Source organism: Rattus rattus, chromosome X (genome assembly GCF_011064425.1).
Source record: "Rattus rattus isolate New Zealand chromosome X, Rrattus_CSIRO_v1, whole genome shotgun sequence".
In the NCBI taxonomy this organism is placed as follows: domain Eukaryota; kingdom Metazoa; phylum Chordata; class Mammalia; order Rodentia; family Muridae; genus Rattus; species Rattus rattus.
Genome location: NC_046172.1, coordinates 624,251 through 646,773, shown reverse-complemented (window position 1 = coordinate 646,773; position 22,523 = coordinate 624,251). Strand labels below are relative to the sequence as shown.

Here is a 22,523-nt window from a genome sequence, read left to right as displayed (position 1 = left end):
CCTCCTGTTCCCTCCTCCACAAACCATCTCCAGTTCCTTCTCCTCCTCCCCCCAAGACCAGACCAGCTAAGTCCCATTCCATTTTTAGATGACTGCTTATGATACAAGCTCACTTCTCTCAGAGGCTGAATTGACAGCTGTTCCATGGTTCCCTGCTCGACACACCAGACACGCCCAGCAAAGTGCTTCTGACAGCATGCCATACCCACAGAATCCTGCTTTTGTCAGGACAACACTATGCCTGCAGTGAGACTCGGACACACTGAAGACCAGAAACCTGGGCACATCTAGAAATTACATCTTCAATTATACTTCTATGGAAAGTACAATTTTCACTCTATTTCTACAGTGATGGTAACTCTATTTCAAAGGCTTAGCGGATTTTCACCAAGGAACAGACATAGATGTGCACATCATCAGGAAACTTAACTAAGAAGACAGAGGGCTTGCCTTCAACCTGGCGGATTATCATCCCAACCCTCTTGGTGCCATCATCTGTTGTGTATTCCGCACATGTACCTACTAGGAAACTCAAAACGTGAACAGGGAGATCTAGAGGAGGGGGCTCATCAAAGCCTTCCAAGATACGAAGGTCCCCCTCTCTGTAATCTTGCAACAGCTGGTACATGTAAAGCACTGGGTCGTTCTCATAGGTCACATAAAAGTTAGCATCCAAGACAGGAGCTTGACCGAGAACGATTCCCTTCCATTCATCCTTAGAGCCATCCTCACCCTCGAACACATGTTCCACAGCTTTGCCAATGATGGTATCAGCAAAGCTAGGGTCAGTGGCTTGGGATGATGCAACGTTGTTTGAAAGAATTTTAAGAGACCGTACCCTCTTGTCCTTATAAAGTTCTAGTCCATAGACACAATCCACTCCATCATATTTCACCAGGTAGAGAGAGGGGTTTACAGGCACCTGCTCCACCACAGTGCCCTTCCAGTGTGTGATGGACTCATTTCCTTCCTTCCACTCATGGGAAATTTTGCAGCCCACAATGTTCCGTCGGGGCGGGGTTGGAGATCTGCGTCTCTGCCTCTTCTGACCAGCTCTTCTCCTGTTCATCGTTTCGTTTTCCATCTTCCTCTTCTGACCAGCTCTTCTCCTGTTCCTCGTTTCGTTTTCCATCTGCCTCTTCTGACCAGTTCTCTTCTTTCTCATCTTTTCCTTTTCCACGTCCTGCCCTGAAGCTTTGCTGGTATGCTGATCTTCTGCTTTCTGGGTGCTGGAGGGCTCCATGGCTGCAGAATGAAAAGGGGAGAGACAGTTAACTAAAGGGGTAAATGGTGAACTTCTCCTAGTCTCACTCTCAGCCTCTGTAACTGCTGGACCAGGAGCCTGAGAATGAGGCTGGAAACCTGGCTGGGCGCCTGCTGTGCGGTGGGAGCTCTGGGGTACCCTAGCGCCCCTAGGAAGGAAGTACTAGAAAGTAGTGACAGGGTGGCCAGTGCCCACTAAAACTAGGAATCCCCCAACAAGGGAATTAGGGAATCCATGCTCAGCAGCCAGCGCTCCGCGCCCCGCCCCCTAACCCCCAAGACTGTTGCCAAAGCTCTGTGGAAGTCAGAAGAGCTGTAAAGGGCCTCTCCTCCCTCCACCTTACTGTCCTGAGCTCCCCTGAGGCTCACAATCCTGTCTGTTGCTCAAAGTCCCCTATGCTTTCCCTGACTGCTTCCAAGTATCCACCTCTGGGCTCCACCCAGCTCCTTCAGACTCCTAAGGACAATCCCACTTCCTGCAGCTCCCGGCAGACTCTCCCACCCAGGCCCCCTGCCTTCCTGTGGGAGCCTGTATCCATTGCTCCCACAGTAGCTGCCAGAGGGGGCTCCAGAAACGTCTGCTAAAAGGCTGAGTGAAAGGCTGCCGACCTAAGGAGGGCTCACCAAAACTGAGAAGGGAGGATCTGCCGGCTGCCTGCAAGAGTTGTCTGAGCTGGTGGAGGGACAGACGAAGTGACCCTTGCTGGTGTCCCGGTGCTGCTGGTGGGCTCCCGGATCCTTCAGCTTAGTTCTCCTGAAGGAGGCTCTTCTGCCACCTGGAGTTAAAGCCAAAGGCTTCAGCGATAATTGTTCCCTCCCCTTTCCTGGAGGCCAGCTTCCTGCCTGCAAAGCAGAGTCCCCCTTCCTACTACAGAGCCCTCCCTCCCGCTGTTTTATAGTTCTGTTCCACTAGATTCTCAGGGAGATCCATTAGTTCTGGCTCCATGTCTTTGCAAAACCCTTGTTAACCTAGTCTAGAACTCTCCTTTTTTCTTTTATATTTATATCCCTTGGTTCCTTTCTTCAGTTTAAATCCTCTCAGTGACCCTTTCATCTGCTTTTCATCTTTCAGGAATTTGCTTTACAAACACAACACTCCTTGTCCCCAATACACAGAAATTGTTCTGTGTATCAGAATTCACTTTCTTTTCAGTTGGAGAACCTTTGAAGGGAAAAATGCGCTAGCCCTTAGTTTGCCATTTTGACCTAGTCTCAACCTAATTTTTACTGACCTTTCCCTGCTCTTTCAATTGAATGGGGTTTTCTCTTTCTCCTTTCTCCTTCTTTAAAGCTTTACCCTATGGAAAAGGAATTGTGGTCATTGTGTTTATAAAAAGATAAAGAGAGGGGGGATATATTCTATGGAGGTCTGGGGAAAGGGGATGTCTCAGTGGGCCCATGCTGAGGCATCCCTTCCCCCTGAGGGACCAGTCACAGAACAGTATAGAATAGAATACAATTTTTTCAGGGCAAGGGGAGGGGAGTTAAAAGGGTAGTAGGCCAGAGAAAGAGACAGGAGAGAAGAGGAGAGAAGGAGAGCAGTAGAGGCCAGCCATGAGCATATGGAGAGAAAAGCGGAGGGGAATGGGTAGAGAAGGGACAAAGGGGCAAGGGAGAGCAAGAGGAAGCAGGAGCAAGACAGTGAGGAGGCCGCAAGCAGCCACTTTTATAGTATCAGGCACAACTGGCTGTTGCCGGGTAACTGTGGGGGTGGAGATTAGACAGAATGCTTTCTTTTCCCCATTTTGGTTTAATTACAAAAGAGAAATTGGAGGACATGGTGGAGCAGGAATAGGGACATTGTGATCTCTGATTAATGGTTCTTGTTTTAGGGCAATGCCTCTCAAGGGAACCTAGAAAAGTGGGTAAGAGATGTTTGTCCAGTCTTAGAGTTGACTGTTTCCTTGTTGTCCAAGGTCTGTGGAACCATCTAGGTCAGAAGGAAGAGGTCCAATAGAAGCGTCTGTGTCTGTGATAGGAGATTGGAACATCTGGAGGTCGCTTCTCTGGAGCTGTCCTGGGTGTAGTAAGCGCCTGGACTGGACAAGATGCTGAAACATACATACATACATACATATATTATAGGTACAGAATAAGATTAAGTGTGTCTGGGAGAAAGAAAACATTTTTTCTTAAATGTAGATTTGAAACCCAGAGGAATCCCACTCTGTGGAATAGGTAGTAAGTGGGAGCTTCAGGCAGATGTACTTATCCAGGCAGAATCTATTTGGTCCATGAGACGTAGATCTGAGTGGGTTTCCTGTAGCTTATAAATTTACAAAAGAGATAACAACATCAGTTAACAGCATGAACATTATTTAAGATCAGCTTTTTTTTTGGAGCAGAAGAGACAAGAATTTATGATTACAGTTGGATCGTATAGTGGTGAGTTTAGCAAGAGGAAATATGAAGCATTTAACCAATGAAAACCGAGTTGAGGTAAGGAAGTAACCTATTACATCTGTGAAAGCTTACTTAGAAGTCTAGTTTTTCCGTTGTCAGGCTACAGTTACCTTAGCTGTCAATGTAGTCAGAAATCTGGGGAAGAATAAACCATAATCTAGCAGTCATGTATTATTTAAACAATGACAGAGCCCATTAGCCAACAGTTCCCCGTGGTCTCTGTGGTCTTCATGGCAACTTGGACAGAGTCAGTCTGGCTTTCAAGCCCAGAAGACACAGAGCTTTTCTCTGTAGAATGAATTTGTGTGACATGAGAAATGACTTACCTTGATTTAGATAAATCATTTGACTCTGAGGGTATCCAGTGGTTGTCAGATCACAATCCAGGCAGACTCATGAAGCTGTGTTCACATCTTCTGAGACCTTGAGGGTCAAACTGTTAAAGGCTTTGGGCAATGCTGTCTGTCATAAACTTAAATATATTAATAATTACCAGACTTCTGACAAGATTGAGGGTTATATTGATTGGTTACATCTAAATAGCGAACATCATATGTACATCGTGGAAAGTCAAGCTATAAGATTGGGTAATGTACCGAAACTCTTTAATAAAGGCAGATGAGTTAGAGGTTTAGGGACCCATTCTGCTTTCTATCTAAGAAAGTTCATTAGCTGGATTGAGGGTTGTACTGTCATCTGGTACTTGTCTCATAGCTAAGAGAAGTTGAGTTCGAAGACAATGAGTTACTCATGGGGGGACGTATTGAATTATTCATACCAGTGTCCCAAGAACAATCTCAACACCCCAAATTTCTGCCAGGCTAGATGTCTAAGTTGTCACTTAGACCTTCTAGAAGCCATGTATAGTGAATCTCAGACTCACCAGAAAGTGTCTCTACCCAGGTCTGGGAGTTTCTTTACACTTCTGCAAGAGGCCGGAAGGAGGAGGGGATAGAAAGTCGCTTTCCAGGGAATACTTGCCCAAGGATCAAAGTCTTATCCCCTTTATCCTATAAAGGCTGGCCAGGCCTTACTTGGGAAATCAGGGATCCTCCTTGCCAACTGGGATTAGCAGGGGCTCGTTTCCCTGGATTACCCCTAGTTCAGGAAAAGGAGTACCAACGTACAAACTCCTGACCAACTGGCAGGTAGACGATGATATACCTGAGCACCACAAAGAATTCACATGTTTCAGACTGCAGGACATTGTGGCAGAGATGAGGTATCAAGACTTGTGGTTCTATTGCAGTCTAGAGAGCCTAGCGTTCCCAAAGAACATGTCGTGGATGTCTTAAAAGTTTGCCATACCAAAAAAAAGGGATATAGAAAAGGTATGGAGTCATGGCAACATCAGGGTCAGGGCAGCTGACAAAAGGTATGGTAAGGTCACTTGGCAGTATCACTAGAGAGGCTGTAAGTGGCAGCTATGCATTGGTTCCTAAGGGTACACATAGCCAGTAGTCTTTAAAGTGATTAGGTCGGGTGACATTAAGGAGTTGGACACTGAAGTCAAGGTCTGAAGCAAAAGGTGAAATGACAAGTTAGTTCCATTTAGGAGGTGGAGATGTCAAAAGGTAAGGACCACGAGGAGCGTTTGATTACCTCCCCCACTTTTCTGATATCTAGAGGTTGGGCAATTGAGACATATTTTCTCTGAATGCAGATAGTACTCACTGGGAACTGGGCTTGGTTTTTATAGTAGAGCCTACCAACAACTCCTGTCTCCCACCTGGGATTCCATGCATGGATCTTGCATGTAGAAAAAAAGTGTCTTGCATTGCTGATAGAAGTGATAGGTCCGTGATCATAGCATATGTATCTGACAAGACCAATATGGGTAGCCCCCATATTCATCTGGCCATTCTTTATAATCATTCTTTGTCTGGTCAAAGATAAAGCAAGTAAAGAGATCATAATACTTAGATGTGGATACCAATACAGGGATGACAGGCAATTTGATCGGTTCCTGCATCTGACCATGGAGCAGTTTCTTGAACCCTATTTGGAAAGACTGTTTAGGAACAGAGGGGTTCTGACCTCCCAAACCCGGGTTCTACCTGAGAAGCTGGTAAAGAAGCAACATGTCCGTGTCAGAGGTTGACCGGCCAGAAGGAGCAGAGGGCTGCTGGGCGAAGCTTGTTTAGGCAAATGGGAGCAAATGAAATAAAGGCTCCCAACTTAGCTAGAAGATCCTTCCCAATAAGGGGACAGACATGTCATCACCACCAAACAGGAATGGGTGAGAGGTACACCCCTAAAAATGCAACTAAACGTGGGGTTTGGTGAGGAAGGTAAAGGTGCCCTCCTACCCCAACAACAGGAAAATGGGAGAGAAAAGTGGGTCTCCAAAACTCCGTTAGGACTGAGTAAGTGGCCTCAGTGTCCAAAAGGAAGGAGATGGGCCACCCAAATACCATGATAACTACCCGGGTCTCCCTGCTGGTGATGGCCGTGGTTGGGTCAAGGGAGCTAGGGCCCCTTCAGTCATCCATAGCCAAGCCTAGGAGATTGGCTGGAGGGTTATCCAGGAGTGATGTCCCTCTGTTTTGTGCAACATGAGGGCAGTCAACAGCCCAGTGTCCCTCCTGATGGCACCTAGGACATGGCCCCTTTGGCTTGCTGAAGTTAGGTCAAGTCCTCACCTAGTGACTTTGTTGACCACATTTGTAGCAGGAGCCTGGTGGTCTCTTAGCCTTAGAAGACCAGGAGCTCGGTGCAGTGGCCTTCGCCAGCATATGATACTTTAGTCTGTGAGCCTTTTCATCTCTCTCATGGTACAATTTGAAGGCTAGGGTCAAAACTTCTGCCTGTGGAGTTAGGAGCCCCCTCTCTAGTTTTTTAAGTTTGTCTTTTATGTTGGGGTAGCTCTGGGAAAATAAATAGGTCATAAGAGGTTGCTTATCTTCTGGGTTTTAGGGTCCAGATTAGTGTATTGTAACAAAGACTTGGTGAGGCATTCTAAAAATTGACATGGGTTGTCCTGTTTGTCCTGGATGACCTCTTGGAATATTTCAAAGTTTCCTGTGCCATGGGTGGGACCTTGACTGGGGGGATTTAAGCCTGTGACACTGAGCACAGCAAGGTTTGGGAATGGCTAATCTGCAGAGCAAGGGAGAGGCACAGGCACTTGCAAGCAGGGGTGCAGCTGAGGCACCAGCACTCCGGTGGTTCTGTGGTGAGGGGCTAGGGCCCAGACAAGAGTGGGGAGCCTCCTCCTGGCAGCTGGAAGCCCCCAAAAGGGCTTCAGGGCCAGCGCTGCCCCACCCCATGGTGAGGAGGGAGGAGAGCCCAAAGTAGCGACCATAATCCTAGTAAGGAGTGTGTTACTCTTGTGGTGGGTGAGCAGTATGAAAGTGCAGGAAAAGACAGGGTGAAAGCTATTTTTCTCAAGGCTGTGGCAGGCAGGCAGAGCACAGGAGCAAAGTCAGAGAGAGAGAGAGAGAGAGAGAGAGAGAGAGAGAGAGAGAGAGAGGTGTCTTAGCAGACAAAGTCTCTGGCAGGACACTAGGGGGCGGGGACAGACCCCCGCGTTTCCCACTGCGGCCTGGCAGAGTGCAGAAGCCCCATGTGAGAGAGTGCGCCAAATGTAGGGGCCACACGCACATCGCACATCGAAAAGCAGGTCTCACAGACAGAGTCCCTGGGAGGACAAAAGGGACAGGGTCAGACCTGCTTTTCACGAGGCATCGAGGCATCGAACCAGGAGCTGCAGCAGCGCAGCAGCAATGAGGAAGGGAGGAGGGGAAGACTATGCTAGCAAGAGTGCCAGTTTAGTGGCCACATAGAGATACTGCTTTCTGCTTACTATGAATTAGACCAAAACATCCCAGGAAAACTGGACAGATGACGAAGACTGATAGACCCATGGGTGAGAATAGGGATTATTAATTGCCCCTACCAGTACTGGGGCTACACTCGGAGCTGGTCCTTCTGAGCCAGAGAGTAGTTTATTAAGGTCTGGCCTGGCATTTTCAGCATCAAGAAAGAAAGTGTCTCAAAAGGAGAAAGGGATATCTCACCCAAGGGAAAAGGTCCTGGAACGAGGGTCAGTGAAAAGCTCCATCCTCAAGGGCAATAGAGGGGTAGCTCCAAGCTCAAGAAAACTCCCCTGGGACCCTGGGACCATGTGGACATTTACTCTGACCAGTGGAGGAAGGGGGCTTACCAGTTCTCCTAAGTTTATGCCAGGAAGCGGTGGATCTGCGAGTGATATCCAGTGGGGTGCAAACCTGAAGAACTTCTAAATCCGAGCCACAGCACCATATAATGTGTTTATAAAAAGATAAAGAGAGGGGGGATATGTTCTATGGAGGTTTGGGATAAGGGGTTGCCTCAGAGAGTCCAATGCTGAGGTATCCCTTCCCTGGAGGGACCAGCCACAGGATAGTATAGAATAGAATAGTTTATTCGGGGCATGGGGAGGGAGGTTAAGAGGATAGCAGGCCAGAGAAAGAGAGAGAGAGAGAGAGAGAGAGAGAGAGAGAGAGAGAGAGAGAGAGAGGAGAAAGAGGTATGGCCAGCCAAGGCATGTGGAGAGAAGGGGGAGGGGAATGGGGTAGAAGGGACAAAGAGGCAAGAGAGAGCAAAAGGAAGCAGGAGCAAGAGAATATGGAGGGGGAAAGCAGCCACTTTTATAGTGTCAGGCATGCCTGACTATTGCTAGGTAACTGTGGTGTGGAGCATACCTGGCTATTGCCAGGTAACAGTGGGAGTCTAGCATAGACAGAATGCTAACAGTTATAGCTATGTAAATTTCTTGAAACTGGCATGAACAAAATCAACTTCAAACTCATATTTCAGTTACTGGGCTTCACAGCTAAATATGAAATTTGTTTCACTTCCCCCATTCCTCCTGGAATTTATGTAACTTTTAATTCCTATAATCTGTGAATTAAGACTAAGTCTACATAAAAAATACTGACGTAATAATTTAATAATTTATTAAGTTTTTGCCATAAATCTGCTCCTGAGTTCATATTTGATTCACTAAAAATATAATTAAGCATAATCAAACACAACAAATAATCAGTAACAGATCCATAGCCCTATGAATAAATATTTAGGATGTAATTATACTAAGAAAGAAAACCTTTACAATAGGCACCCATAGGTTCCCATAGACTCCCAGAGGAGAATAATTAGGAGGTGTGGCCTTGTTGATGGTGTTGTAATGATGGAGGAAGTATGTGAGGGAGGATGGGCTGAGGTCTCAGAAGCTCAAGCCAGGCTTAGTGGTTCTCACCCTTCTTCTGCAGCTCCATCTGGTTCAAAAGGACAACCACAGTTCCTGCTCCTCCCAAAAAAACTCCCACACCTAGCCCCCTGCCTTCACTTGTGAGCCTGTACCGACTGCTAATCTTCTTTTCATGAGGGGCTCTGTACCAGCAACCACCTCCACTCTAGGACACCCAACTCTTAGCTTCTAATGGCTGGCAGAGGATAGTGTGTGCTGGAGGGGGCTACAGGCACCTTGTAGTCCCTTCTCCTAATAGCTGGAGAGCCAGGAGAATGGCATCCAGCACAAGGAGTGCTCACCAGAGGTGAGCCTGGAAGATCCTCCTGCCCAGGCTACAAGTCCACTGAGCAGTTGCCAATACAAAGGAAGTGACCACAGCTGGTGTCCTGGGCGCTCACAGGTCCTTTTGCTTTGGTCACGCGGTGTCCTGGTGCAGCTGGTGGGCTCTCAGATCCTTATGCCTAGCTCTCTAGAACAAGGCTCCTCTGCCCCCTGGAGTTAAAGCCAAAGGATTAAGCAAGAATTGTTCCCTACCCATCCAAGACGCCAGTTTCCTGCCTACAAAGCAGAGTCCCCTTTACTTCTACAGAGTCTTCAATCCCACTGATTTAAAGTTCTCTTCCAATAGATTCTCAGCGAGATCAAATAGGTTAGTGGGTCCTAAGGAAAACCCTGGTTCCTGCTCCTCTCCACAAACTCGCTCGCCCCGCCCCCTGCCTTCCTGGGAGAACAATTACCCACTGCTACTCTTCTCCCCCTGAGGGGCTCTGTCCCAGGACCCAACTCCACTCTAGGACAACCACCTCTTAACTTGTACTGGCTGACAGAGGATAGTGTGTGCTGGAGGGGGCTACAGGCACCTTGTAGTCCCTACTCCTAATAGCTAAATAACTGGAAGAAAGGCTTCAGGCACAAGGTGTGCTCACCAGAGTTCAGCCTGGAAGATCTGCCTGCCCAGGCTAAGAGATCACCAAGAGGGTGTCCAATACAGAGGAAGTGACCACGGCTTTTATTCTGGCACTCGCAGGTTCTTCTGATTTGGCCACGCGGTGTCTTGGTGCTGCTGGTGGGCTCGCGGGTCCGGCTTTGCTCACGCGGTGTCCTGGAACTGCTGCTGGGCTCACAGACCCTTCTGCTTAGCTCTCCCGAAGGAGGCTCCTCTGCCACCTGGAATTAGAGCCAAAGGATTGAGCAATAATTGTTCCCTCACCTGTCAGGGCGGCCAGCTTCCTACCTGCAAAAAGAGTTCCCTTTCTTACTACAGAGTCTTCCCTCCCGCTGTTTCAAAGTTCCCTTCCAATAGGTTTTCAGGGAGATCAATTAGGTTAGTGTGTCCTAAGGACAACCCCTGTTCCTGCTCCCATCCCTACAAACGCGCTCGCCCTGCCCCCTGCCTTACTGGGTGAGCCTGTACCCAATGGTACTCTTCTCCCCGGGACCAGGTCTGTCCCAGCACCCACGGCCACTCTAGAACGCCCACATCTTACCTCCTACTGGGTGGCAGAGGAGAGTGTGTGCTGGAGGGGGCTACAGACACCTTGTAGGCCCTTCTCCTAATAGCTGGATAGCTGGAAGGAAGGCGTCCAGCACAAGGAGTGCTCTCCACTGGTGTGCCTGGAAGATGCGCCTGCCCACCCTAAGAGTCCACTGAGCAGGTGGCCAATACAGAGGAAGTGACCGCGGCTGGTGTTCTGGGCGCCACAGGTCCTTCTGGTTGGCCACGGTGTTCCTGTGCTGCTGGGGGCTCATGGTCCGGCTTTGCTCACGGGTGTCCTGGAACTGCTGCTGGGCTCACAGACCTTCTTCTGCTTAGCTCTCCCAAGGAGGCCTCTGCCGCCTGGAATTAGAGCCAAAGGATTGAGCAATAATGTTTTCCTCTCCTAACCAGGCGGCCAGGTTCCTCCCTGCAAAGCCTCCCTGCAAACCCTTCCTCCTGCAGAGTCTTCCCTCCCGCTGTTTCAAAGTTCTGTTCCAATAGATTCTCAGGGAGATCAGTTAGGTTAGTGGATCCTAAGGACAACCCCTGTTCCTGACTCCCTTCCACAAACTCGCTCGCCCCGCCCCCTGCCTTCCTGGGAGAGCAATTACCCACTGCTTCTCTTCTCCCCCCTGAAGGGCTCTGTCCCAGCACCCACTGCCACTCTAGGACGCCCACCTTACCTCGTACTGGCTGGCAGAGGAGAGTGTGTGCTGGAGGGGGCTACAGACACCTTGTAGTCCTTCTCCTAATAGCTGGATAGCTGGAAGGAAGGCGTCCAGCACAAGGGAGTGCTCTCCACAGGTGTGCCTGGAAGATGCGCCTGCCCACCCTAAGAGTCCACTGAGCAGGTGGCAATACAGAGGAAGTGACCAAGGGCTGGGTTCTGGTGTTCCTGCAGGTCCTTCTGCTTTGGCCACGCGGTGTCTCCGGTGCTGCTTGGTGGGCTCATGGACCCTTCCGCTTAGCTCTCCTAAAGGAGGCTCCCTCAGCCACCTGGAGTTAGAGCCAAAGATTTCAGCACAATTGTTCCCTCACCTATCCAGCTTCCCTGCCTGCAAAGCAGAGTCCCCTTCCCTACCCAGAGTCTTCCTCCGCTGTTTTAAAGTTCTGTTCCACTAGATTCTCAGGGAGATCAATTAGTTTAATGGGTCCTAAGGACAACCCCTGATCCTGCTCCTCCCCTGCTCCTTTCCACAAGCCCCTCAGCCCACACACTGCCTTGCTGGGGATCCTGTACCCACTGCTACTCTTCTTTCCCTGAGGGGCTCTGTCCCAACACCCACCGCAAGGTCAGGACGCCCACCTCTTAGCCGGTACTGGCTGACAGGATAGTGTGTGCTGAAGGGCGCTACAGACACCTTTTGTAGTCCCTACTCCTAATAGCTAAATAACTGGAAGAAAGGCTTTTGGCACAAGGTGTGCTCACCAGAGGTGAGCCTGGAAGATCTGCCTGCCCAGGCTAAGAGATCACCAAGAGGGTGTCCAATACAGAGGAAGTGATTGCTGCTGTTATTCTGGCACTGCAGGTCCTTCTGCTTGGTCACGCGGGGTGTTCCGTGCTGCTGGGGGCTCATGGGTCCGCTTTTTGCTCACGCGGTGTCCTGAACTGCGGCTGGGCTCACAGACCCTTTGGCTTAGCTCTCCGTAAGTAGGCTCCTCTGCCACCTGGAATTAGAGCCAAAGGATTGAGCAATAATTGTTCCCTCGCCTGTCAGGGCGGCCAGCTTCCTACCTGCAAAGGAGAGTTCCCTTTCTTACTACAGAGTCTTCCCTCCCGCTGTTTCAAAGTTCCCTTCCAATAGGTTTTCGGGGAGATCAGTTAGGTTAGTGTGTCCTTAGGACAACCCCTGTTCCTGCTCCCATCCCTACAAACATGCTCGCCCCGCCCCCTGCCTTACTGGGAGAGCCTGTACCCAATGGTACTCTTCTCCCCGGGACCAGCTCTGTCCCAGCACCCAAGGCCACTCTAGGACGCCCACATCTTACCTCCTACTGGGTGGCAGAGGAGAGTGTGTGCTGGAGGGGGCTACAGACACCTTGTAGTCCCTTCTCCTAATAGCTGGATAGCTGGAAGGAAGGCGTCCAGCACAAGGAGTGCTCTCCACAGGTGTGCCTGGAAGATGCGCCTGCCCACCCTAAGAGTCCACTGAGCAGGTGGCCAATAGAGAGAAGTGACCGCGGCTGGTGTTCTGGGCGCTGCAGGTCCTTCTGGTTGGCCACGCGGTGTTCCGGTGCTGCTGGTGGGCTCATGGGTCCGGGGTTTTTGCTCACGCGGTGTCCTGAACTGCTGCTGGGCTCACAGACCTTCTGCTTAGTTCTCCCGAAGGAGGCTCCTCTGCCCGCCTGGAATTAGGAGCCAAAGGATTGAGCAATAATGTTTTCCTCTCCTAACCAGGCGGCCAGGTTCCTCCCTGCAAAGCCTCCTGCAAACCCTTCCCTCCTGCAGAGTCTTCCCTCCCGCTGTTTCAAAGTTCTGTTCCAATAGATTCTCAGGGAGACTAGTTAGGGGTTAGTGGATCCCAAGGACAACCCCCTGTTCCTGCTCCTTCCCCACACCTGCCGCCCCGCCCCCCTGCCTTCCTGGGAGAGCAATTACCACTGCTACTCTTCTCCCCTGAAGGGCTCTGTCCCAGCACCCACTGCCACTCTAGGGGGCCCACCTCTTACCTCGTACTGGCTGGCAGAGGAGAGTGTGTGCTGGAGGGGCTACAGACACCTTTGTAGTCCCTTCTCCCAATAGCTGGATAGCTGGAAGGAAGGCCCAGCACAAGGAGTGCTCTCCACAGGTGTGCCTGGAAGATGCGCCTGCCCACCCTAAGAGTCCACTGAGCAGGTGGCAATACAGAGGAAGTGACCGGGGCTGGTGTTCTGGGCGCTGAGGTCCTTCTGCTTTGGCCACGCGGTGTTCCGGTGTTGCTTGGTGGGCTCATGGACCCTTCCGCTTAGCTCTCCCAAAGGAGGCCCTCAGCCACCTGGAGTTAGAGCCAAAGATTTCAGCAATAATTGTTCCCTCACCTATCCAGCTTCCTGCCTGCAAAGCAGAGTCCCCCTTCCTACTCCAGAGTCTTCCCTCCGCTGTTTTAAAGTTCTGTTCCACTAGATTCTCAGGGAGATCAATTAGTTTAATGGGTCCTAAGGACAACCCCTGATCCTGCTCCTCCCTGCTCCTTTCCACAAGCTCCCTCAGCCCACACACTGCCTTGCTGTGGGATCCTGTACCCACTGCTACTCTTCTTTTCCTGAGGGGCTCTGTCCCAACACCCACCGCAAGGTCAGGACGCCCACATCTTAGCCGGTACTGGCTGACAGGATAGTGTGTGCTGAAGGGCGCTACAGACACCTTGTAGTCCCTACTCCTAATAGCTAAATAACTGGAAGAGAGGCTTCAGGCACAAGGTGTGCTCACCAGAGGTGAGCCTGGAAGATCTGCCTGCCCAGGCTAAGAGATCACCAAGAGGGTGTCCAATACAGAGGAAGTGATTGCTGCTGTTATTCTGGCACTCGCAGGTCCTTCTGCTTCGGTCACGCGGTGTTCCGGTGCTGCTGGTGGGCTCGCGGGTCCGGCTTTGCTCACGCGGTGTCCTGGAACTGCGGCTGGGCTCACAGACCCTTTGGCTTAGCTCTCCGGAAGGAGGCTCCTCTGCCACCTGGAATTAGAGCCAAAGGATTGAGCAATAATTGTTCCCTCGCCTGTCAGGGCGGCCAGCTTCCTACCTGCAAAGGAGAGTTCCCTTTCTTACTACAGAGTCTTCCCTCCCGCTGTTTCAAAGTTCCCTTCCAATAGGTTTTCGGGGAGATCAGTTAGGTTAGTGTGTCCTTAGGACAACCCCCTGTTCCTGCTCCCATCCCTACAAACATGCCGCCCTGCCCCCTGCCTTTTACTGGGAGAGCCTGTACCCAATGGTACTCTTCCCCCCGACCAGCTCTGTCCCAGCACCCAAGGCCACTCTAGGATCGCCCACATCTTACCTCCTACTGGGTGGCAGAGGAGAGGTGTGCTGGAGGGGCTACAGACACCTTGTAGTCCCTTCTCCTAATAGCTGGATAGCTGGAAGGAAGGCGTCCAGCACAAGGAGTGCTCTCCACAGGTGTGCCTGGAAGATGCGCCTGCCCACCCTAAGAGTCCACTGAGCAGGTGGCCAATAGAGAGGAAGTGACCGTGGCTGGTGTTCTGGCGCTCAGCAGGTCCTTCTGGTTGGCCACAGCGGTGTTCCGGTGGTGCCAGGCTCAGGTCCGGCTTTTTGCTCACGCGGTGTCCTGGAACTGCTGCTGGGCTCTTGCTAGACCCTTCTGCTTAGCTTCTCCCGAAGGAGGCTCCTCTGCCGCCTGGAATTAGAGCCAAAGGATTGAGCAATAATGTTTTCCTCTCCTAACCAGGCGGCCAGGTTCCTCCCTGCAAAGCCTCCCTGCAAACCCTTCCTCCTGCAGAGTCTTCCCTCCTGCTGTTTCAAAGTTCTGTTCCAATAGATTCTCAGGGAGATCAGTTAGGTTAGTGGATCCAAGGACAACCCCTGTTCCTGCTCCCTTCCCCACACTCCCGCCCCTGCCCCCTGCCTTCCTGGGAGAGCACCACCCACTGCTACTCTTCTCCCCCTGAAGGGCTCTGTCCCAGCACCCACTGCCACTCTAGGACGCCCACCTCTTGCCTCGTACTGGCTGGCAGAGGAGAGTGTGCTGGAGGGGCCACAGACACCTTGTAGTCCCTTCTCCTAATAGCTGGATAGCTGAAGGAAGGCCCAGCACAAGGAGTGCTCTCCACAGGTGTGCCTGGAAGATGCGCCTGCCCACCCTAAGAGTCCACTGAGCAGGTGGCTACACAGAGAAGTGACTGGCTGGTGTTCTGGGCGCTCAGAGGTCCTTCTGCTTTGGCCACGCGGTGTTCCGGTGTTGCTTGGGGCTCAAGGACCTTCCGCTTAGCTCTCCCAAAGGAGGCTCCTCAGCCACCTGGAGTTAGAGCCAAAGATTTCAGCAATAATTGTTCCCTCACCTATCCAGCTTCCTGCCTGCAAAGCAGAGTCCCCCTTCCTACTCCAGAGTCTTCCCTCCGCTGTTTTAAAGTTCTGTTCCACTAGATTCTCAGGGAGATCAATTAGTTTAATGGGTCCTAAGGACAACCCCTGATCCTGCTCCTCCCTGCTCCTTTCCACAAGCTCCCTCAGCCCACACACTGCCTTGCTGTGGGATCCTGTACCCACTGCTACTCTTCTTTTCCTGAGGGGCTCTGTCCCAACACCCACCGCAAGGTCAGGACGCCCACATCTTAGCCGGTACTGGCTGACAGGATAGTGTGTGCTGAAGGGCGCTACAGACACCTTGTAGTCCCTACTCCTAATAGCTAAATAACTGGAAGAAAGGCTTCAGGCACAAGGTGTGCTCACCAGAGGTGAGCCTGGAAGATCTGCCTGCCCAGGCTAAGAGATCACCAAGAGGGTGTCCAATACAGAGGAAGTGATTGCTGCTGTTATTCTGGCACTCGCAGGTCCTTCTGCTTCGGTCACGCGGTGTTCCGGTGCTGCTGGTGGGCTCGCGGGTCCGGCTTTGCTCACGCGGTGTCCTGGAACTGCGGCTGGGCTCACAGACCCTTTGGCTTAGCTCTCCGGAAGGAGGCTCCTCTGCCACCTGGAATTAGAGCCAAAGGATTGAGCAATAATTGTTCCTCGCCTGTCAGGGCGGCCAGCTCCCTACCTGCAAAGGAGAGTTCCTTTCTTACTACAGAGTCTTCCCTCCCGCTGTTTCAAAGTTCCTTCCAATAGGTTTTCGGGAGATCAGTTAGGTTAGTGTGTCCTTAGGACAACCCCTGTTCCTGCTCCCATCCCTACAAACATGCTCGCCCTGCCTGCCTTTTACTGGGAGAGCCTGTACCCAATGGTACTCTTCTCCCCGGGACCAGCTCTGTCCCAGCACCTCCAAGGCCACTTAGGACGCCCACATCTTACCTCCCACTGGGTGGCAGAGGAGAGTGTGTGCTGGAGGGGGCTACAGACACCTTGTAGTCCCTTCTCCTAATAGCTGGATAGTTGGAAGGAAGGCGTCCAGCACAAGGAGTGCTCTCCACAGGTGTGCCTGGAAGATGCCTGCCACCCCTAAGAGTCCACTGAGCAGGTGGCCAATAGAGGAAGGACCATGGCTGGTGTTCTGGGCCTGCAGGTCCTTCTGGTTGGCCACGCGGTGTTCCGGTGCTGCTGGTGGGCTCGCGGGTCCGGCTTTGCTCACGCGGTGTCCTGGAACTGCTGCTGGGCTCACAGACCCTTCTGCTTAGCTCTCCCGAAGGAGGCTCCTCTGCCGCCTGGAATTAGAGCCAAAGGATTGAGCAATAATGTTTTCCTCTCCTAACCAGGCGGCCAGGTTCCTCCCTGCAAAGCCTCCCTGCAAACCCTTCCTCCTGCAGAGTCTTCCCTCCCGCTGTTTCAAAGTTCTGTTCCAATAGATTCTCAGGGAGATCAGTTAGGTTAGTGGATCCTAAGGACAACCCCTGTTCCTGCTCCCTTCCCCACACTCGCTCGCCCCGCCCCCTGCCTTCCTGGGAGAGCAATTACCCACTGCTACTCTTCTCCCCCTGAAGGGCTCTGTCCCAGCACCCACTGCCACTCTAGGACGCCCACCTCTTACCTCGTACTGGCTGGCAGAGGAGAGTGTGTGCTGGAGGGGCTACAGACACCTTGTAGTCCCTTCCCCTAATAGCTAGATAGCTGGAAGGAAGGCGTCCAGCACAAGGAGTGCTCTCCAGAGGTGTGCATGGAAGATGCGCCTGCCCACCCTAAGAGTCCACTGAGCAGGTGGCCAATACAGAGGAAGTGACATGGGCTGGTGTTCTGGGCGCTGCAGGTCCTTCTGCTTTGGCCACGCGGTGTTCCGGTGCTGCTTGGTGGGCTCATGACCCTTCCGCTTAGCTCTCCCAAAGGAGGCTCCTCAGCCACCTGGAGTTAGAGCCAAAGATTTCAGCACACTGTTCCCTCACCTATCCAGCTTCCCTGCCTGCAAAGCAGAGTCCCCTTCCTACTCCAGAGTCTTCCTCCGCTGTTTTTAAAGTTCTGTTCCACTAGATTCTCAGGGAGATCAATTAGTTTAATGGGTCCTAAGGACAACCCCTGATCCTGCTCCTCCCTGCTCCTTTCCACAAGCTCCCTCAGCCCACACACTGCCTTGCTGTGGGATCCTGTACCCACTGCTACTCTTCTTTTCCTGAGGGGCTCTGTCCCAACACCCACCGCAAGGTCAGGACGCCCACATCTTAGCCGGTACTGGCTGACAGGATAGTGTGTGCTGAAGGGCGCTACAGACACCTTGTAGTCCCTACTCCTAATAGCTAAATAACTGGAAGAGAGGCTTCAGGCACAAGGTGTGCTCACCAGAGGTGAGCCTGGAAGATCTGCCTGCCCAGGCTAAGAGATCACCAAGAGGGTGTCCAATACAGAGGAAGTGATTGCTGCTGTTATTCTGGCACTGCAGGTCCTTCTGCTTTGGTCACAATGCGGTGTCCTGGTGCTGCTGGTGGGCTCATGGTCCGGCTTTGCTCACGCGTGTCCTGAACTGCGGCTGGGCTCACAGACCCTTCTGCTTAGCTCTCCCGAAGGAGGCTCCTCTGCCACCTGGAATTAGAGCCAAAGGATTGAGCAATAATTGTTCCTCGCCTGTCAGGGGCGGCTAGCTTCCTACCTGCAAAGGAGAGTTCCTTTCTTACTACAGAGTCTTCCCTCCTGCTGTCTCAAAGTTCCCTTCCAATAGGTTTTCGGGGAGATCAGTTAGGTTAGTGTGTCCTTAGGACAACCCCTGTTCCTGCTCCCATCCCTACAAACGCGCTCCCCTGCCCCTGCCTTACATTGGGAGAGCCTGTACCCAATGGTACTCTTCTCCCTGGACCAGCTCTGTCCCAGCACCCAAGGCCACTCTAGGACGCCCACATCTTTACCTCCTACTGGGTGGCAGCGGAGAGTGTGTGCTGGAGGGGCTACAGACACCTTGTAGTCCCTTCTCCCAATAGCTGGATAGCTGGAAGGAAGGCGTCCAGCACAAGGAGTGCTCTCCACAGGTGTGCCTGGAAGATGCGCCTGCCCACCCTACGAGTCCACTGAGAAGGTGGCCAATACACAGGAGGGGACCGCGGCTGGTGTTCTGGGCGCTCGCAGGTCCTTCTGGTTGGCCACGCGTGTTCCGGTGCTGCTGGTGGGCTCATGGGTCCGGCTTTGCTCACGCGCTGTCCTGGAACTGCTGCTGGTCTCACAGACCCTTCTGCTTAGCTCTCCCGAAGGAGGCTCCTCTGCCGCCTGGAATTAGAGCCAAAGGATTGAGCAATAATGTTTTCCTCTCCTAACCAGGCAGCCAGGTTCCTCCCTGCAAAGCCTCCCTGCAAACCCTTCCTCCCGCAGAGTCTTCCCTCCGGCTGTTTCAAAGTTCTGTTCCAAAAGATTCTCAGGGAGATCAGTTAGGTTAGTAGATCCTAAGGACAACCCCTGTTCCTGCTCCCTTCCCCAAACTCGCTCGCCCCGCCCCCTGCCTTCCTGGGAGAGCGGGTACCCACTGCTTAGTCTTCTGCCCCTGAAGGGCTCTGTCCCAGCACCCACCGCCACTCTAGGAAGACCACCTCTTACCTACTACTGGCTGACAGAGGATAGTGTGCGCTGGAGGGGGCTACAGACACCTTGTAGTCCCTTCTCCTAATAGCTGGATAGCTGGTAGGAAGGCGTCCAGCACAAGGAGTGCTCTCCACAGGTGTGCCTGGAAGATGCGCCTGCCCACCCTAAGAGTCCACTGTGCAGGTGGCCAATACAGAGGAAGTGACCGCGGCTGGTGTTCTGGGCGCTCGCAGTTCCTTCTGCTTTGGCCACGCGCTTTTCCGGTGTTGCTAGTGGGCTCGCGGGTCCGGCTTTGCTCAGGCAGTGTCTTGGAACTGCTGCTGGGCTCACAGACCCTTCTGCTTAGCTCTCCCGAAGGAGGCTTCTCTGCCACCTGGAATTAGATCCAAAGGATTCAGCAAAAATTATTCCCTCACCTCTCCAGGCGGCCAGCTTCCTCCCCGCAAAGCAGATTCCCCTTCCAACTATGGTCTTCCCTCCCGCTGTTTTAAAGTTCTCTTCCAATAGATTCTCAGGGAGATCAGTTAGGTTATTTTGTCCTAAGGACAAACCCCTGATCCTGCTCCTCCCTGCTGCTTCCCACAAACTCTTTCAGCCCTGCACCTGCCTTCCTGGGAGATCCTGTACCCACTGCTACTCTTCTCCCCTGAGGTGCTGTGTCCCAGCACCCACCGCCACTCTAGGACGCCCACCTCTTACCTTGTACTGGGTGGCAGAGGAGAGTGTGTGCTGGAGGGGGCTACAGGCACCTTGTAGTCCCTTCTCCTAATAGCTGGATAGCTCGTAGGAACGAATCCAGCATGAGGTGCGCTCACCAGAGGTGAGCCTTGAAGATCCGCTTGCCCAGGCTAAGAGACCTCTGAGCCGGAGGCCAAAACAGAGGAAGTGACCGTGGCTGGTGTTCTGTGCGCTCCAGAAGGAGGCTCCTCTGCCACCTGGATGGTCAAAGGTTTCAGCAATTATTTTTCCCTCCCTTTCCTGGAGAACTGCTTCCTGCCTGCAAAGGAGAGTCCCCTTACTACTACAGAGTCTTCCTCCCTGTTTTTAAAGTTCCGTTCCACTAGATTCTCAGGGAGATCCATTAGTTTAGTGGGTCCTAAGACAACCGGTGTTCCTGCTCCTCCCTGCTCCTTCCCACAAACTCCCTCACCCCGCCCCCTGCCTTCCTGTGAGAGTCTGTAGCCACTGCTACTCTTCTTCTCCGGAGGGGCTCTGTCCCAGCACCCACCGCCTCTCTAGGACGCCCACCTCTTAGCTTGTAAAGGCTGCGGGGCAAAGTAGGTGCCTGGAGTCTTCTCCAGGCACCTTGTATTCAGTTCTGCTAATAACTGTATAGCTGGAGGCTAAGGAGTCCAGCTGTATGAGTGCTCGCCAGAGCTGCGCCTGAAGAGCCACCTGCTGCCGGCAAGAGTCGACTGAGCGGGTGGCCAGTACAGGGGAACTGACCGTTGCTCTTGCCCTCGAGAGCTCTCGGGCCCTCCTGTTTTGCTCACGCGGTGTTCTGGTGCTGCAGGTGGGCGCGCGTGTCCAGCTTTGCTCACGCGATGTCCTGGAGCTGCTGGTGGGCTCCTGGGCCCTTCTGCTTAGCTCTCCCTGAGGAGCTTCCTCTGCCACCTGCAATTAGAGGGAAAGGCTTTAGCAATAATTGTTCCCTCCCCTTTCCTGGAGACCAGCTTCCTGCCTGCAAAGCAGAGTCCCCTTTCCCACTATAGAGTTCTCCCTCCCACTGTTTTAAATTTCTGTTCCACTAGATTCCCAGGGAGATCAATTAGTTCTGGCTCCAAGTCTTTGCTAAACCCTGGTTAACTTATCCTAGAACCTGCCTTTTTCTGTTATAGTTATATCCCTTTGTTCCCTTTTTCTGTTTAAATCCTCTCAGTCTCCCTTTCATCTGTTTTTCATCTTTCAGGAATTTGCTTTACAAACACAACACCCCCTGTCCCTAATACACTGAAATTGTTCTGTGTACCCAAATTTGCTTCCCTTTCAGTTGGAGAACCTTTGAAGGGAAAAATGTGCTAGACTATTGCTTATTCAGTTGTATTACTGTCTTCGATGTGCAAAATTTGACTTTTAAGTGAACAGAGCTTTCTCTCAGTCTCTGAGTTTTAGAAAAAATAGTTCTGGGGTATGGGGATTTAGCTCAGTGGTAGAGCGTTTGCCTAGCAAGTGCAAGGCCCTGGGTTCCGTCCTCAGCTCCGAAAAAAAAAAAAAAAAAAAGAATGAAAACCTTTCCGATAGGCTCCCATAGGCTCCCATAGGCTCCCATAGGCTCCCATAGGCTCCCATAGGCTCCCGGAGTGAAGGATGGGCTGAGGTCTCAGAAGCTCAAGCCAGACTTAGTGGCTCTCAGCCTTTTTCTGCTGCTCTGTCTGGTTCCTAAGGACAACCCCAGTTCCTGCTGTTCCCCACAGACTACCTCATCCCCGCCTCCCTTTGGACAACCCCAGTTCCCGCAGCTCCCCACAGACTCCTCACCCCTGCCCCTTGCCTTCCGGTAGGAGCCTGTACCCACTGCTACTCTGTTTCTCCTGCCGGAGTCCGTCCCATCACCCACCGCCGCTAGGATGCTCACCTCTTAGCTTATACTGGCTGCGGGGTAAAGTCGGTGCCTGGAGGGGACTCCAGACACTTTGTAGTCACTTCTGCTATTAGCTGGATAGCTGGAGGCGAAGGCGTCCAGCCCTAAGAGTGCTTGCCAAAAGATCCGCCTGCGGCCGCCAAGAGTCGACTGACCCCGGTGGCCAACACAGGAGAAATGACCGTTGCGAGCGTTCTGGGCGCCCGCGGGCTCTTCTGCGTTGCTCACGCGGTGTCCTGGTGCTGCTGGTGGGCTCGCGGGCCCTTCTGCGTTGCTCACGCGGTGTCCTGTTATTGCTGGTGGGCTCGCCGGCCCTTCCGTTGCTCACGCGGTGTCCTGTTGCTGGTGGGCCTGCGGGCCCTCTGCGTTGCTCACGGTGTCCTGTTATTGCTGGTGGCTCCCGGCCCTTCTGCGTTGCTCACACGGTGTCCTGTTATTGCTGGTAGGCTCACTGCGGCCCTTCTGTGTTGCTCACGCGGTGTCCTGGTGCTGCTGGTGGGTTCTGCGGGCCCTTCTGTGTTGCTCACGCAAACTCCTGTTATTGCTGGTGGCTCGCCGGCCCTTCTGCGTTGCTCACGCAGGTGTCCCTGTTACGCTGGTGGCTCGCGGGCCCTTTCCTGCGTTGCTCCACGCGGTGTCCTGTTATTGCTGGTGGGCCCTCGCGTTGCTCACGCGGTGTCCTGGTGCTGCTGGTGGGCTCGCCGGCCCTTCTGCGTTGCTCACGCGGTGTCCTGTTATTGCTGGTGGGCTCGCGGGCCCTTCTGCGTTGCTCACGCGGTGTCCTGTTATTGCTGGTGGGCTCGCCGGGCCCTTCTGCGTTGCTCACGCGGTGTCCTGTTATTGCTGGTGGGCTCGCGGGCCCTTCTGCGTTGCTCACGCGGTGTCCTGGTGCTGCTGGTAGGCTCGTGGGCCCTTCTGGTGTTGCTCACACGGTGTCCTGTTATTGCTGGTGGGCTCTGCTGGCCCCTTCTGCAGTTGCTCGCGGTG

The 22,523-nt window shown here is 52.6% G+C and overlaps 1 protein-coding gene across 1 annotated transcript; it reads right to left on the bottom strand.

The window, feature by feature from the left end:
* Window positions 1–362: 362 nt before the first annotated feature.
* LOC116888785 (spindlin-2-like) lies at window positions 363–1,152 on the bottom strand. The gene has a single exon (XM_032890067.1). It carries the CDS (start codon window positions 1,130–1,132, stop codon window positions 374–376), a length of 759 nt encoding a protein of 252 aa, XP_032745958.1. The 5' UTR covers window positions 1,133–1,152; the 3' UTR covers window positions 363–373.
* Between the last annotated feature and the right edge of the window lie 21,371 nt (window positions 1,153–22,523).